Source organism: Nelumbo nucifera, chromosome 2, assembly GCF_055504915.1.
Source record: "Nelumbo nucifera cultivar China Antique chromosome 2, China Antique-T2T, whole genome shotgun sequence".
In the NCBI taxonomy this organism is placed as follows: domain Eukaryota; kingdom Viridiplantae; phylum Streptophyta; class Magnoliopsida; order Proteales; family Nelumbonaceae; genus Nelumbo; species Nelumbo nucifera.
The window spans coordinates 50,600,301-50,617,074 of record NC_142650.1 but is presented as its reverse complement, the minus strand read 5'-3'; the positions used below and the strand labels follow the sequence as shown (position 1 = coordinate 50,617,074).

At 42.0% G+C, this 16,774-nt stretch overlaps 1 protein-coding gene across 5 annotated transcripts in view; it reads left to right on the top strand.

Moving 5' to 3' along the window:
* The window catches only part of LOC104601108 (pre-mRNA-splicing factor ATP-dependent RNA helicase DEAH1-like), a 76,418-nt gene extending 60,515 nt beyond the window's left edge, over positions 1 to 15,903 (top strand). For all 5 annotated transcript variants that reach the window (XM_010264303.2, XM_088898484.1, XM_010264304.2 and 2 more), the window contains exons 27-29: positions 13,639 to 13,701; positions 13,796 to 13,868; positions 15,546 to 15,903. In XM_010264303.2, the coding sequence (XP_010262605.1) occupies positions 13,639 to 13,701; positions 13,796 to 13,868; positions 15,546 to 15,595 (186 nt within the window). In that variant the 3' untranslated portion in view covers positions 15,596 to 15,903. The remainder of the gene's footprint in view (positions 1 to 13,638; positions 13,702 to 13,795; positions 13,869 to 15,545) is intronic.
* Positions 15,904 to 16,774: the final 871 nt, after the last annotated feature.

The following is a 16,774-nucleotide window of genomic DNA, read 5'->3' as shown; positions in this document are numbered from 1 at the left end:
GGATGCAGGTTTGGTAAGAAGCATTTGGGGTCAAGGTCAGGTGCGGTAGGTTAGTAAGGCAGCTAGGGGCAGTGCAAGAGGTTTATTGACCTTGTGGGACAGGTCTAAATGCAAGTTAATTTCTTCTCTCTTGTTGGTGAATTTACAGCCTCAGTTGTGTTGGAAGTGGAGGGGGGGGTTCAAGGTATGTTCACTAATGTATATGGTCCGACGGATAGTGGGGAGAAGGAGAAGCTGTGGGAGCTGTTAGTAGCTAGAGGTAGCTCAAACCTGCCTTGGGTGGTTGGAGGAGATTTCAATGTAGTGAGATTTTCAGAGAAAAAAAAACAATGGTTATGGGAGCGCGAGGGACAGAAGAAAATTTGCTGATTTTGTTAATCATGCCGATCTTTTTAGATCTGCCTTTGATGGGGGCTCAATACACCTGGACAAATAACCAAGAACCCCCAATTCTGGTGAAACTTGACAGATTTTTAATCTCCTCCAGTTGGGAAGAGGCATTCCAGCAAATTAAACAAGTTGCTCTTCCTAGACCTTTATCGGATCACTCTCCAATTCAATTACTATGTGGAAAGGTGGAGAATCAGGTGAGAAGTAAACTCTCTTTCAAGATGGAAAATGCATGGTTTGAAGAAAAGGAGTTGGTTCCTCTGCTTACATCGAAATGGGTGGATTTTAAAGTGGACGGTACCAGCTCTTACATCTTGGCAAATAAGATTAAAGGGATCAAAGAGGTGATGAAATCTTGGAAAGTGGATCTTCAAGGAAAAACAGAAGCGGAAAAAAGAAAGTGATTCGGCTGTAGAAGTGGGTCCCCTTAGAGAGGAAGATAGAAGGAAGAGACTGCTAGCCAAAGTGACTCTAGATTCACTAGCCTACAAGGAGGAGTTAAAGAGCCAAAGTTAAATGGCTTAGTGTGGGAGATAAAAACTCCTGTTTCTTTCACAAAATGGTAAAAGCAAGGAAAAGAGAATCAAATTGAGAAACTTGAATGGGGAGAGCAAGTGGGTGAAAACTGGACAGAAATGAAACACATTGTCATGGGTTTTTTCTTGGAGTTGTATAAAGAAAACTGGGCAAGAAGGCCCTTTCAGATCTTATATTCAATAGTCTTTTGGTGGATCAGCAGAGGGAGGTAGAAGTGCCCTTGACAGAAAATGAGATATGGCAGGTAATAAAAAGTCTGGGGACTGAAAAATCCCTAGGGCCGGATGGTTTGACAAATACTTTCTATAAATGGTGCTGGGAGGGGGTGAAAGGGGATCTATTGAAGGTGTTCCATGACTTTCACCAAAATGGATCATTGGTTAGAAGTCTGAACAGCACTTTCATCTCCCTTATTCCTAAGGTGGAAGGTGCAACAAACATTAAAGACTTCAGGCCAATTAGTCTACTAAACAGTTTTTATAAAATTCTATCCAAAGTCCGTGCAGAAAGGATGAAGAAGGTTCTTAGTGTGATCATTGAGGAGAATCAGTTTGCGTTCGTGCTGGGTAGGTAGCTGTTGGATAGTGTGTTGGTGGCAAATGAGTTGATTGATTCAAGAATAAGAGAAGGTAAACCAGGGCTGATTTGTAAGCTGGATTTGGAAAATGCATATGATCATGTAAACTGGAAGTGTTTGGATTTGGTGCTAGAGAAAATGAAGTTCGGACAGAAGTGGAGAAATTGGATTAAGGTATGTATTTCCTCTCCAAAATTCTCAGTTTTGCTTAATGGGCACTCCATGGGATTCTTCAAAAGTTCTAGAGGATTAAGACAAGGGGATCCCCTCTTCCCTCTTCTGTTTATATGCATAATGGAAGTTCTAACTCTATTTGTGTAGAAGGTGGGGGCTGAGGGTCTATGGAAGGGTTTTGAGGTCTCTCTGGGTGGGGAAAGTGTTCAGATGCTACAGTTCGCTGATGATACTCTGTGTTTCATTGATGCAGATGTTGATAAGCTGAAGATTCTCTTGGGGGTGCTTAGTTGGTTTGAAGTGGTTTCGGGATTGAGAGTAAATTGGACCAAAAGTAGATTGACTCCGGTGGGTAAAGTGGAGAATCTCGAAGAGCTCACGGAGATTTTTCCTGGTCAGATTGGATACTTGCCTATTTCCTATCTTGGCCTCCCTCTTGGAGCTAAATGTACCTCTGCGGTGGTGTGGGATTCAGTGGTTGAGAGAGTGGAGAGAAAGCTTATGTCTTGGAAATCCAAGTAGCTGTCATTGGGGGGCAGAATCACATTACTAAAAAGCTTGCTATCTAATCTTTCGACCTACTTTTTATCTCTTTTCCCAATTCCAGTCAAAGTTGCCCAAAGAATTGAGAAAATCCAAAGAGATTTTCTTTGGAGGGGCTGGGAGGAGGAAAAGAAATGTCATCTGGTTAACTGGGACCAGGTATGTAGCCCTAAGGAGAAAGGGGGGTTGGGAATCAGGAAGCTTAAGTTGTTTAATAAAGCTCTCTTGGGAAAATGGATTTGGAGATTTGAGAAAGAAAAAGACAGATGGTGGGGGAAATTAATTACAGCAAAATATGATACTGACAGTGGGGACTGGGTAACCACTATTCAATTGAATTCTTTAGGTTGCTCCCTGTGGAAAAAAGTCATGGAAGTTCTTCCTTGGATGAGTACTGGTCTAGTTCCAAAAGTAGGGAATGGGAATAGGTTGCGTTTCTGGAAGGATACTTGGTGTGAAAGTACACCCCTGGCTGAAGTATTCCCTCAGCTGTTTCAGATCGCGGAAAATCAGAATGGATTGGTAGCTAGTCAATTTGAAGTGAGTGTGGCACTATTATTTGGAGCCCTTCTTTTAGAAGGTCATTTCAGGACTGGGAAATTGGGAAAGTTGCTGATCCCTTGGGGTTGCTTTACAGGCAGTCCATTGACTTGTCGTCTAAGGACTCTTGGAACTGGAAGTTTAGTGTGGATGGTAGTTTCTCGGTTAGCTCTTTTGCGGAGGTTCTAAATGAATCTGTGCATCTCTCAATAGATGCCTTATGAAAGACTCCCTGATTAGAAGGGGTGTTCAGATTCAGGACCAGCTGTGTGTTCTTTGTGGAGATATGGAGGAGGATGGCAGGCACCTATTCATTCACTGTTCGGTTACAGCTGCAATATGGAATCACTTTTTATCGGGGGTGGGGCTGCAATGGTGTATGCCTTATTCAGTTCTGGACATGATATGGAGTTGGGAGCTGAAGGGTGGTTCAAAATTGGCAAAGTGTATTTGGAGTGTCATGCCTGCAGCCATCTTATGCACAGTCTGGACGGAAAGAAACAGAAGGATCTTTCAAAATAAGGCCTCTAGCATAGATTGCTTGATTGCCTTTGCATTTGGAAAGATAGTTTCCTGGGTGGCGGCGACAAAGGACATTCAGGCTTCAGTCCTCTGTTCTCAGCTGAGATCTAGGATTTTTCTTGAGTTATGATGTACTGTAGTTGTTAAAGTAAGTTTTCGGCTCTGTCTTAGGGGCCCGGGTTGTAATCTGCCACATTTGGCCATTTGAATAAAATTTTACCTTATCCTTTTTCAAAAAAAAAAAAAATATGCCGCACATGATAAAGGCCCTTAGTGGAGATGTTTGCAAGTTGTTCTTCTGAACTGACATATGGAGTGCACACTTCTCCACTCACAAGTTTTTCTCTAATAAAATGCTTGTCCACTTCAATATGTTTTGTTCTATCATGGAGGATTGGTTTAGCAACAATGTTGATGGCAACTTTATTGTCACAGTAGAATGACATAGGTTTGTTAACTGCAATACACAATCCACTAACAGGTTTTTTATCCATATGATTTCAGCAACTCCACGAGATAAAGCTCTGTATTCCGCTTTAGCACTAGACCTAGCCACCACACTTTGCTTCTTGCTTCTCCAGGTGACTAAGTTTCCTCCCACAAAGGTACAATACCCACTGGTAGACTTTCTGTCATTGACTGTCCCTGCCCAATCAACATCTTGTATACACTTCAACCTTCAAATGCCCATGTTTCTGGAATAGCAAACCAGCTTCTGGGAACTTCTTGAGGTATCTAAGGATCCTTTCTACAGCTTCAAAGTGAGTTGTCTTAGGATTATGCATGAATTGACTAAGGACACCCACTACATAGGCAATATTAGGCCTGGTCATAGACAAATATAAGAGCCTCCCTACAAGTCTTTGGAATTTCTTCACATCTTTCAAAAACTCCCCCTGACTGTCTCCCAACTGATGGTTAGGTTCAATGGGTGAATCAATTGGCTTCACCCCTAACCTGTTTGCATCCTCTAATAGATATAGTACATATTTCCTTTGGGAAATAAAGATGCCTTTTTGAGAGCAGGCGATTTCAATCCCAAGGAAAAAACGTAAGGGGCCTAGATCTTTCACCTCAAATTGAGTGGCTAAGAATTTATTGAGCTTCTGTATTTCAGCCTTCCAGTCTCTTGTGATCACTATGTCATCAACATACACAATTAAAGTTGCAATTTTCCCTTCACCTTTCTTCACAAACAAAGTATGATCTGATTGGATAAAGATTTTGCCACATTCTTAGGAGTAGAAACACTATCAATGGAGGAAAGGAACACACGATATGAAGGTGAAATACGAACATAGGACACAAAGTGAGATCTAACACTCTTTCTCTTAGCAATAGGAACAACAAGATCATTAATAACAGGGGGATCAATATCAAGAGGTTCAGGCATATCAATGGGAACAAGTGTACCTGGCTGATGAGGAGGATATGCCTTTGGAGAGTCTGATGATGTTGGTTGCATAGTTTCAGCTTCCACGGCTCTTGAACTCTGTTGGCTCTTATAGCGGCGAAGGAAGACACGAAATGGAGGAGGATCAGGAAGAGGAGGTAATTGAGTCTGAGCCTGGGGATAGAGGAGCCGTAGGGACAAGTCATGAACAAAGCAATGACAACCAAAGACACGCATTGGAATAGGGGACAGAGGAGCCGTAGGAAACAAAAGTTGATGTAGGGCCTTATACTCTAGAAATCGAGATGGCATACAGTTGATGATATATGTAGCACACATAACATCCATCCAAAAACGTTTTAGAACATTCATATGGAGTAATAAACCACGAGCTACTTCGGGAAGATGACGATTTTTCCTTTTAGCGACACCGTTTTGCTGGGGGTGTCCTAGCACAAGAGCTCCAATGAAGAGATCCACATGAAGCAAAGAACTCCGTGAGATCACTATAGAAGTATTCCTTTGCGTTGTTCGACTAGAAAATATGAATCTCAGTTTGGAATTGAGTAAAAATCATGCGTTGAAAATCTTTCACAATCTTTGGCACTTCATCTCTAGATCGCATAGGATGAACCCATGTATATCTAGAGTAGTCATCAATCAAAGTAATGAAATACTTATATCCAGTCTCAGAAGGTAGAGTAATAGGACCCCAAACATCGGAATGGACAATATGAAACGAAAATTCAGATCTTTTATTTCTTAAAGGAAAAGAATTTCTACAATGTTTGCTCAATTGATATATCTAACGTTGCAACTCAATAACTAACAAAGACTTAAATAACTCAAGAAACATAAGTTTTTAAAGATTCAAACGGAAGATGACCAAGATGACTGCCATAAGTAGGCATGACTCTCACTAGATGAACTTAAGGACTCTGTAGCCACAAGATCAGATTTATTCTCCAACACGTAGAGACCATCCACCATGCTTCCTCTACCAATCGTCTTCCCCGAGGCCATATCCTAAAACAAACACGAAGAAGGAAACGTCATTGAACAATTCAAGGAGTGAGTAATACTGCTAACGGAAAGTAAATTGATAGGTAATTTAGGAACATGCAACACATTAGAGAGGGTAAGACTAAAGGGAAGGGAGATGGTTCCTTTATCGGCTATGGTGGAGAATGACCCATCAGCTAGTCTCAACCAATGTTTTAAAACGCGGAGGCGTGACACGAAGTGTTCCACTACCTAGAGGTGTGAGGCGTAGTTTAGAACGCAAGAGGCATAAGCCTCTCGAACACAAGGAGGTGTAAGCCTCCTTAAGAGGAGGAGGATGAAGAGGAAGGGGGAATCTCATTTTTTTCCTTATTTTTAATAAAAATCTTTTATACTAAGAAGAATAAGGATGCATAACATTAGTTGAAAGGGGGGAACAAGACCCCCCTAACTCAAAAAATAGAAGAAAAAAACAAAAAAACAAATTGGGCTGCATCGAAAAGGAGGTGGGGGGGGGGGTCTGGGGGGCTTTGCCCCCCAGCCGAAGGGCAGGGGGGCAAACCACTTTCTTTCCCCTTATCTTTTCTTCCCTTCCCTTCCCTTTCCTTTTCTCTTTCTTTTACTTTCCCTTTCCTTTCCTTTTTTTTGTCTTTTTATATCAGATGTGCACGAGGTGAACGCCTCATGAAAAAAGCGCAAGAGGCATACACCTCAGAGGTGTCAGTGCCTCTGGCATACACCTCAGGGCATTTTGGGAGTGCCTCGTCTGGAGGTGCGCCTCTAGGCGTATGCCTCCCACGCCTTTTAAAACACTGGTCTCAGCTTATCTCTCCCAAAGAGGAGGTTATATGCTTGAAATAAAGTTGACTTACCGGTCATGTGGTTTGAGGCTCCAGAGTCAATTTTCTAAGAGGAATAAAATGTACGAGATGACACATGGAAAGTAATGGAAGTGTTACCTGATGTAGGCGTAAAGAAGGTAGGAGTAGGGCCAGAATCCATCTGGCAAAGTGTCGTACCATATAATTCCAAGTGGTCACGAAAAGAGTTGATAATCTCTTCCTTGGGGTTGGAACCTGAGTGTCACTCTTGGGGTACCATGGGACTAGTCTCTTGAGATGCCACATTTGCTGAGTTATATTTCTTCTGACTCTGCTGGGTTGGCTTCTTACTCTAATCAGATGCTGGTTTCTTACTCAATTCTTGAGCCCATTTAGGCTTGCCATGGAGTTCCCAACATGTGTCTAGACTTCTGTGTTGAGACACAAATAAAGGGAATACAAGTGTACAAGAAAAGGCCATATGTCAGCCTTTAAGTAATGTAACTGACAGCCAACCACTAGAACAAACTAAATAACAAACTGGACAAGTGGAGAGGCTGATATAACAGAGTTGTAACAGAAGTGTATAAATAAGGAAAGGAAGCCAGAAGAGGAATCATTGATTTTGGGACTACAATCTCTCTCTCTCTCTCTCTCTCGTTTAGGAGGCAGGCTTCCTCGAAAAAGTCCCGGAGTTAGGCAGCTCCTAATAAGTTTGTATTAGAGCCAAGATGCCAAGCACAAGGTCGTCCGCGATGGAGAACAGGGTCGACAACATGGAAGGAGAAATGCAAAGATTATCGGCTGACGTCAAAGAAATCAAAGAAAGCTTCACATCCTTGCTTGAACGATTTGAACAGACACCACCAACGCCGAATCGGAAAGGGCAGGAAGAACGCAGTGACACCAGTCATCGAAGCGGATCAAGAATCGAGTTTCCCGTCTTCGCAGGGGGAGATCCCACATCCTGGCTTTTGCAAACAGAAAGATACTTCGATTACCACGATACGCAGGGACTTGATCGTGTTCCATTAGCTTCCGCACACCTAGAAGAAGAGGTGATCGTCTGGTACCAGTGGTACCGGTGACGACACCCAAGAGCCACATGGGTGGACTTCACCGATGCCTTAACCATGAGCTTTGGAGTCTCGGCCTTTGAAAACTATGATGAAAGCCTCGCTAAGCTACGATAGACTGGCTTCGTCCAAGATTATCAGATGGCGTTCGAAAGGTTAGTTGTGCGCGTGCAAGGGTGCCTAGAAAACGCACTTGTCGGCAGTTTTGTTGGTGGACTCAGGGAAGAATTGCGGCTGGAGGTGAAAGCCATGCAGCCCACCACCGTTCTTGACGCAACAGCCTTAGCCGACTCCATGAAGACAAACTGAATCGGGCAAGAAGGATTAATCAACCTTTGGGAGCTGCGGTTAGACCAGGTATACCGAATCCAGAACCTGGAATCTTGGGTAAACCGGAGTCCAGACCAGGAGTAGGAATCACAGGCAAGGACACCAACTCTGGTTCAGGTCCCGACTTAGCCAAGAGGTTAACCTGGGCTGAGATGCAAGCCATCGCTGTAAGATCCCGCAAGTTTTCTTCCTTCAACTCGAAACCGAAAATGTCGAGCAATCAACAGACATGGAAGAGCCAGTGGACAACCAAGAATGGGGGCAATGGACAAAGGAATACCCGGAAGTATCCTTGCAAGCCTTGACCGACCTTGCTTCCTCTCAAACTATGAGAGTAACCGAATTGGTACAAGGGCGCCATGTGTCGGTTCTGATAGACAGTGGCAGCACTCTCAATTTCATTACCCAACATTGGTTAGACAACTAGGGATTTCGGTCCAACCATGTACAGCATTCTGGATGCACATAGCTAATGGGAGCAACCTGTTGTGTGATAGTACGTGCACAGGATTAAAGATGAAGATACAAGGACACGAGTTCGAGGTAGATCTACATCCTCTGGAAATCAATGGAGCAGATGTAGTTCTCGGAGTCCAATGGTTAAGGCAACTAGGGCCGGTGATATGTGACTGGGCCCGTCTCACAATGGATTTTCAAGTGGGCAGCTCACAGGTGCATATTCAAGGAAAGCTGTCCAAGGGTCTAGGATCCATTAGTCTCACCACCCTAAGAAAACAAGCAGCAGACCTAGCCCACATTATTTTAATGCAGATAGACTCCCACGGGAACAGCCCAATTCTAGCCCAAGGAAGTAACTCCAACAGATCCAAAGAAGCCCACATACAACTACAACAGCTACTTCAGAAGTTCTCAATGATCTTCCAAGAGCCTAAGGAACTACCACCGAAACGTGTCCATGATGACTGCATTCCATTGCTCCTCGGAACGGTACCCACAAATGTAAGGCCCTATCGTTACCCCTATTTTCAGAAACTAGAGATTGAGAGACAAGTGCAAGATATGCTTGATAGAAAAATTATACAACCCAGCCAAAGCCCATTCTCCTCGCCGGTATTGTGAAAAAGAAGGATGGGCCATGGCAATTTTGTTCAGACTCTAGGGCCCTGGACAACATTACTGTGAAAGATCGATTTCCCATACCGGTAATCGATGAACTACTAGATGAACTCGGCAGGACCATATTCTCTAAACTAGACCTGAGATCGGGACATCATCAAATTCGGATCCATGAGGGTGACATCCACAAGATTGCCTTTCGTACACACGAGGGGCATTATGAGTTTTTGGTCATGCCGTTTGGGTTGACCAATGCTCCGGCTACATTCCAAGCACTTATGAATGACATATTTCGACCCCATTTGTTTAAATTTATACTCGTTTTTTTTTTTATGATATACTTGAATATAGCGCTACATGGGACGAACACCTAGTACATCTACAAATCACCTTGGAACTACCAAGGGCTCATAAACTCTTTGCAAAGGAGTCAAAGTGCGCATTTGGACAGACGCAAGTACACTACTTAGGGCACGTAGTCGAAAACGGCATTGTAGCAGCAGACCCGGAAAAGATCTCAAGCATGATAAATTGGCCCCGACCTCAAAATGTTAAGGAGTTACGAGGCTTCTTGGGTCTAACAGGGTACTACCAGCGATTCATCAGAGGGTATGAACTGATTGCTGCCCCCTTGACAAGTTTACTTAAGAAGAATGGTTTCTACTGGACTAGGGAGGCCCAACAGGCCTTCGAGAAGCTCAAAATAACTGACTCATCCCCACCCAATGGTTTCTACTCATCACATTCATCACATTCATCATTGAATGTGATGCGGCAAGCCAAGGAGTAGGTGCGGTCCTCATGCAAGAAGAAAGGCCACTAGCGTTTTTCAGCAAAGCAATGACAACATAGAAATGGGCCAAGTCAGTATACGAACGCGAACTGATAGCAATTGTTCTCGCAGTTCAAAGGTGGGGGCCCTACCTTCTAGGGAGGAGGTTCATCATACGAACTGACCACCATAGCCTGAAATTTCTATTGGAGCAGTCCGTACTATCCTCGGAACAGCAGCGATGGATAGTCAAATTACTCTGCTACGATTATGTCATTAAATACAAGGCAGGGCACACTAACAAGGTGGCGGATGCACTGTCATGCCAATCACACGGGCCCAACATGTTCCATCATGAGCCAGTTATGGGAAGAAGCTGAAAGACACCCACAACTGAACAAGCTACGTTCACAGGTCCAAGAGGACCCTACTAGCCACCCAGGGTACATAGTGGAGAATAACTTGCTGTTGTATAAATGCCGAATGGTGATACCACAGAATTCAGCCCATATTCAGCAGCTTCTGGAAGTGTTCCACTCATCACTAGCTGGAGGACACTCAGGGATTTTGCGCACTTACAAGAGACTAGCCACTCAATTCCACTGGAAAGGCATGCAGAATTCGGTCCAAAAATTTAGCCGAATGCGTCATTTGCCAGAAAAATAAGGCTGATACCCAGTCTCCAGTCGAACTGCTACAACCACTCCCAATTCCTACACAAGTGTGGGCGGATATATCCATGGACTTCATAACGGGGCTTCCCCTTTCCTATGGCAAGTACGTCATTCTCATAGTGGTTGGTAGATTCACCAAATACTGCCATTTTCTCCCTCTTTCCCACCCCTTTACAGCTTCAATGGTGGCTGAGATTTTTACTAAGGAGGTGGCATGACTGAATGGTACCCCTAACTCTATTGTCTCAGACTGCAACCCAATTTTTATGAGTCGTTTCTAGGCAGAACTTTTTCGACTACAGGGAGTGAAACTCTTCAAATCTACCAGCTACCATCCTCAAACAGATGGGCAAACTGAGGTGGTCAACCGGAGTTTGGAAACCTATCTAAGGTGCTATGCAGGGGATAGACTACGTCAGTGGCTCAAGTGGCTTCATTGGGCGGGATAGACTACGTCAGTGGCTCTGCTCTAAATAGGTAGATTTTGCTTGTTTCCATATTTCACATGCTGTTTCAGCCCACATAAACGTCTTCCTTACTTGTGGCAGCATGGAAACCAAGAGACATGACATCACCATACTATTTTCTTGGTCCCACCTGTCATGTTCAGCACTTCTAGTCTTTGGTTCCTTCACTTTACCATTAATATACCCTATTTTCCCCCTAGCAGTAATGTAAAGTTTAATTCCCCTAGACCATTCAAGGTAGTTTAGTCCATCAAAGGGAATTACAGCCATGGGGAAACTCATATCCATCCCCCCACTCATTTCATTTTGACCTCCTGAAATCCCAGAAATTGCAGAATTCTCAGAGGACATGATTCAAACACGTTTCAGTTTCGACACACACCTTACGATCTGTCCCAACACCCAAAAAGGTCTTAAAAACACACTAGAGATGCAACCCACATGCACATACTCTGGTCTGGACACAATCTGAACACAGACCAGCTCCAATTCTCCAAAAAATATATTTTTTTAGGTTGATTTTAGCACTACACAGGTTTAACAGTTGAGTCACAGTCACAGTCCAATTTTCCAGTCATCTAAACACACCAACTACCAGAAGAGATCATAAAACAGTTGAGTCACACCAAAACAGGGTAAAAGCAGGTCATTCGTGACCTACAAGTATCCCATTCTCAGATACAGGATCACATGATCCACAAAAAAAAAGGCCTGAACCTCACAATTCCTCTGACAGCATTCAGCAGTTTTGTTTCATAGGGTTTTTTCTTGGTACACGACCAAGAGAAAAGGAAAAAAAAAGGTAAAGCAACCTTGTACCAGTCGTAGGTCAACTTCTCTGATCTCAGTTGAAGAAGACAACAAGATAAATAAGAACTTATTCAATCAGATAGTGCCAAACCTGAGGCTATGTCTCTGTTGAAAATGAGTGAACCGAAGGAGGGTTATAGACTGGCTATTCTGGTTGACTTTGAGCCCCTCAATGAAGCCACCAGCTTCAGCTCTACTGATCAGCCTGCTTAAAGCTTCCACCATAATGATGAATAAGAATTGGAAAAAGGGTTGCCTTGATGTAACCCTCACTTTCCCTTGAAATAACCTTTCACGGGACCATTTAAGAGGATTGAGAATTTGGTGCTAGATAGACAAGTTGAGATCCACCCACTCCACGAAGAGCCAAAACCCATTATTCTCATAAGGTAGTCGAGGAAGCTCCATTGGATATAATCATAAGCTTTTTCCATGTCCAGTTTACATACTACACCCAGCATGCTTGACCTCAATCTTGAGTCGATACATTTATTCGCTATTAAGGAGCCGCCCAAAATCTGCCTGCCATCCACAAAAGCCCCTTGCGAGGGAGAAATTATCCTGCCTTAGGACTTTCCTTAACCTGTTTGCCAAGACTTTAGTGATAATCTTGTAGATACTGCCAATTAAGCTTATGGGGTGGAAGTCCATTATGTCCAAAGCTCCTTGCTTCTTTGGGATTAATAAAATAAAGGTAGAATTTGCAGCCTGTGTGGCTATGTGATAGTACTTTCCTCATGGAATTCCTTCAAAACTTCCATTAACTCCTCTTTAATGAAAGACCAACATTTCTTACAGTATTTAAAGGGAAAGCTGTCTGGCCTGAGTACCTTATTGCTCATCAGGTCATTGATAACCCCAAACACCTCATCTTTGGTAAAATAAGCTTCCAGGGAATCCCACTCATCTTCTGTCAAGCTGTTGAAGACAAGTCCATGTAGTTCTTGTCTGTGTTGTGAGCTGAAAAATAAATCCTTGTAGAAGTCCAAAATAGCTTTTGCATTCTCTTGATCTTCCTAAATGTCCCAGTGTTCTTCCATACTTTGAATCTCACTCCAAAAGCTGTCCCTTTACTGAGTTGAGTTTGAACTTTGGGCCATATATCAAACACTAGCAAGTTCTGCCAGAAAGATTAATGAAGCGAGCTGCAACTGAGAAAGAGCCTATAATAGTCCTGTCTCAGATGACAAGGATCCCCACCCCCACCCCCCGAAGTTCCCACTGAATGCTTCATTAGCTATCTACAGCATCTCCTACTCCAGACATCCTCAACAAATTTAGCATTGCATGCCTCTTTGTCTCCTGAAGAATCACCATGCCTGGATTCTATTTAATTTGACTGTTGAACTTAAAAGGATTAACTTGTAGTTCTTTAGAAAAGATGGAAACAGTGTGCATGACAGTTTGCACTAAAGCTTCCCTTCTGCATCTAGTATCCAGTATCCTTATGACTGTCAGTTGGACAGAACATGCATGCAAAACGAAGTCCTTTAATCCAGTTAAATCTTTAAGAATGTGACACTCCCAGAATCTACCATCCTTTGTGGTTGTGGGTGGATGGACCCTTCAGGCTTGAACAAATAACCAGATGTGATAACCTGGTCATACTATAACTGAACAATGTGTTGGACTGTGATGGGTTTTTATGTTTATGCTTTTCTGCGTGGTCTTTGCATACTTGGCTGATGCTGGATGCGATTAATCCAGTTATGTAAGTGGTTCTTCACTTGAGAGAAGTGATAAGGTGCCATGATCGTCATTGCTGGATTTCCTTTAGTAAGCTTTGTAGATACAGGATTTAAGTGCCTGCCTGCCAGGGGAATATTCATTATGAGACTGCGAAGGTCGTTATGTTTGAATAGAAATAATGTTGTTGTCAAACATGTAAGCTGGTTAATTTATTTTGTTTCTCTTTTTCCCTCTCTCTTTTCAGGTGCTGCCTAGGTGGGTTGTTTACCATGAACTGGTGCTCACAACCAAGGAATACATGCGCCAGGTAGAAGCTCTTGTTTAAACCCAAGCACTGTTTTTTATTTAGATCATCATTTTAGCAAATGCAATCATTGCTAAAACACAATTTGAAATTGCAGGTTACAGAATTAAAACCTGAGTGGTTGGTGGAAATTGCACCACACTATTACCAGCTGAAGGATGTGGAAGATCGTATGTTCTCTCTCTCTCTCTCTCTATCTATCTATCTATCTATCTATCTATCTATCTATCTATCTATCCATGACAGACGGGCAAAGATCATTTTATGGGGGTACACCTCACTTGCCTAAGTGCTATTTTTTGATGAACTAACCTTGAATATATATAGCCCATGGAGGACTTGAATTTGCATGGTTACAAATTTGGTGTTAAGACAACACTCTAATCAATTGAACTATAAAGTTTTGAATTACTTTATTTCTTTCAGCATGTAGATTTTTTTTTTCAAAAAGTGATGGCACACCTTGTTCAGACCTGCATCTTGCCTTGCTCCTCGTGCTTTGGGAATCCCTTGTGCTTTAGTTGCATTCCTCCCTTTTATGTCACTAGGTGCACTCCTCATGCTGAATTACTTTATTTCTTTCAGCCTTTAGATTTTTTTTTTTCAAAAAATGATGCCTCACCTTGTTCAGACCTGCACCTTGCCTTGCTCCACATGCTTTAGGATTCCCTTGTGCTTTAGTTGCACTACTCCCTTTTAAGTCCCTTGTGGTATTCAACACAATCCCAAGTTTTTAGTTCCAAGCCCAGTCCAAAAGCCTGAAAAATCCACACCCAACCCATGCAAAACCACCAGTTGGACCTGACCAACTTGCAGCTCTATCTCGAGTGTACTTCTCTCTTCTCTCTTCTATCCTTCATCTCTCTCTCTGTAATCCCTCCCTTGCTAATCCCTTCTCTTGAACTTTAGGAACATTTGATCTTGGTAACAGTTTGGCTTCTTCTAGTTCCACATGAATCCTCATTACAATTTGACAAAGCCACTCTGCAATTTTACAGCTTTCCTGTCTCTTTTCAAATAACTGCACTGCATTTCTTATTTGTTATCAGAAAGAACAATGGGTATATTTTAGTTGCATTTTATATAATATCCAAAGTGCTAGATTTATTGAAAATCTTAAAACATACCCTATTGGTTGTACTATGTTAGGCTTAGCACTAAGGTGCCCCTATTTTGTTTTTACAAAAATGATTTAGTCTTTTTACCAAATAGTAAGGGTTAGGGTGGTCAGTTGTATCGAGTGTCCAGAATTTTGTATGAACAAACAAGCAGAGGAAATGTGAAGTTGTTATATTAGTGGTGCTGATACTAAACCCCTGGGGTGGTCATTATTCATTAATCTGCTGTCTGAGCCCTGTTGGAAGTTGGGACATCCACAATAATCCATAAGCTGTTATTCAATACTTGTCCAAAAAATGCACCTTTTGTGACCACAATTTGGAATTATCTATATATATTTTCTTATTGATTTTCCACATGCACTTTCAGATGGTTTTTATTATTGGTTTAGCAGTTTGGCTGGTCTAATGCATAAGCTCATGTATTATACCATTGTGTTGATGACAACCTCTGCAGTATATTAACATGCATTATGTAACTGTCATTTGGCCTTCCAAAATCCAAATAAAGTCTCCCGATCCCTTAGTGGTATTTTGGGAGCTTACCATAAGCAGCATGCTGGGGTACATCTACTTGTGTACATTAAGCCAGTGAATACTAGCTTTTGACCAACTTATATTCAAAACAAAATCAACTAAAATGTGCTTATGTGTAATAAGATATTATGCAATTTAATATTCCTTATATAGCACTGAGTAGTCTGAAATTATTTAATTTATCCGCAACAGCTGGATCAAAGAAAATGCCGCGCGGTCAAGGACGTTCGGTAAAGGACTAACAACCAGGCATTTTAGGGATTGAGATGGTGAAAAGAGAAAGAGATCCTGTAGATATATATTTTTTTGTACGAGTAGTTTACCAAATACAGTTTGTAGAGGATGGAGATCAAACATTTTTCTCTGCAGACGGCCAAAAATCGGTTGTCATGATTCCTTAGTACCAATTTTGTAATTGTAGATTTATCCCAATGTGTATATAGCCAAGTTGTTGTAATTTGATCATTTTTTGAGTTTCTTGGTATTTTTCGTTTGTATGGATTGTCTTGGTTCTCTTGGGATTAATGTGCTTTAACTTTTAACAAAGTCACTAGGTTGTGGTTTGCTTCGCTGTGTTTTAGCTTTGTTAGTAGGTGCAGCTGGAAGGCTGTCGAGAACCATCTGAAGAGACACCAGTTTGATTCAATACTCGTTCATGTTTTGTTTTTGGCCCTTTATTTATTCATTTTAGTTTTCTGGGTTTCAAACACTTGTTCAAATTCTCGTGTGGTAAGCTTGGGATTGAATCATGTGCCATGTCGATGAAGTAACTGGGTTTTAAAATGCATATTTGATGTGACTATCGCTTCATTGCTTTATTTAATTCACTTATAAATCTAACTAATGTAGTTGATGGATTATACATTCGATTGTTCGACGTATTTTTCAGCTTAGAAGCCCCGAAAGCCATTATCAAATCTTAGTTTCAGACTCCCAGTTACCTAATGTCTTTGGAGTGACTGGTAGAGACCGAACCTGCGCTCTGGATAAGCTCAAGCGGATGATGTAGTGTCAATTGGACTGGATTTGGTCCAATCCGATCCAGTCCAATGTGAGTTCATTATAAATGGACTAGGTCCAATCCAATCCAATGAATGTTTTGGACCAGTTCAATTTAATGTTTGGACCGTCCAATCTGTTCAAATTCATTTTGATTTAAATAGTTTTCAACCCAAATCCGGTCTACTGATGCATATATTCTTATCTTGTATCAATGGACTAGATATTGGTTTAATCCAACCTAATTCAATCTAATAAATATTTTGGATCGGATTGGTCCAATCCAATGTCTTATTGGTCCGTCCAATCCATCCAAATTGATTTTGGACTGAACGGGGTTTAATCCAAAACAGGTCTATTGACACCCTTAGATGTAAAAAGCCTTTCAGATGACTGATCTACTACTCTCCATATTTTTGACC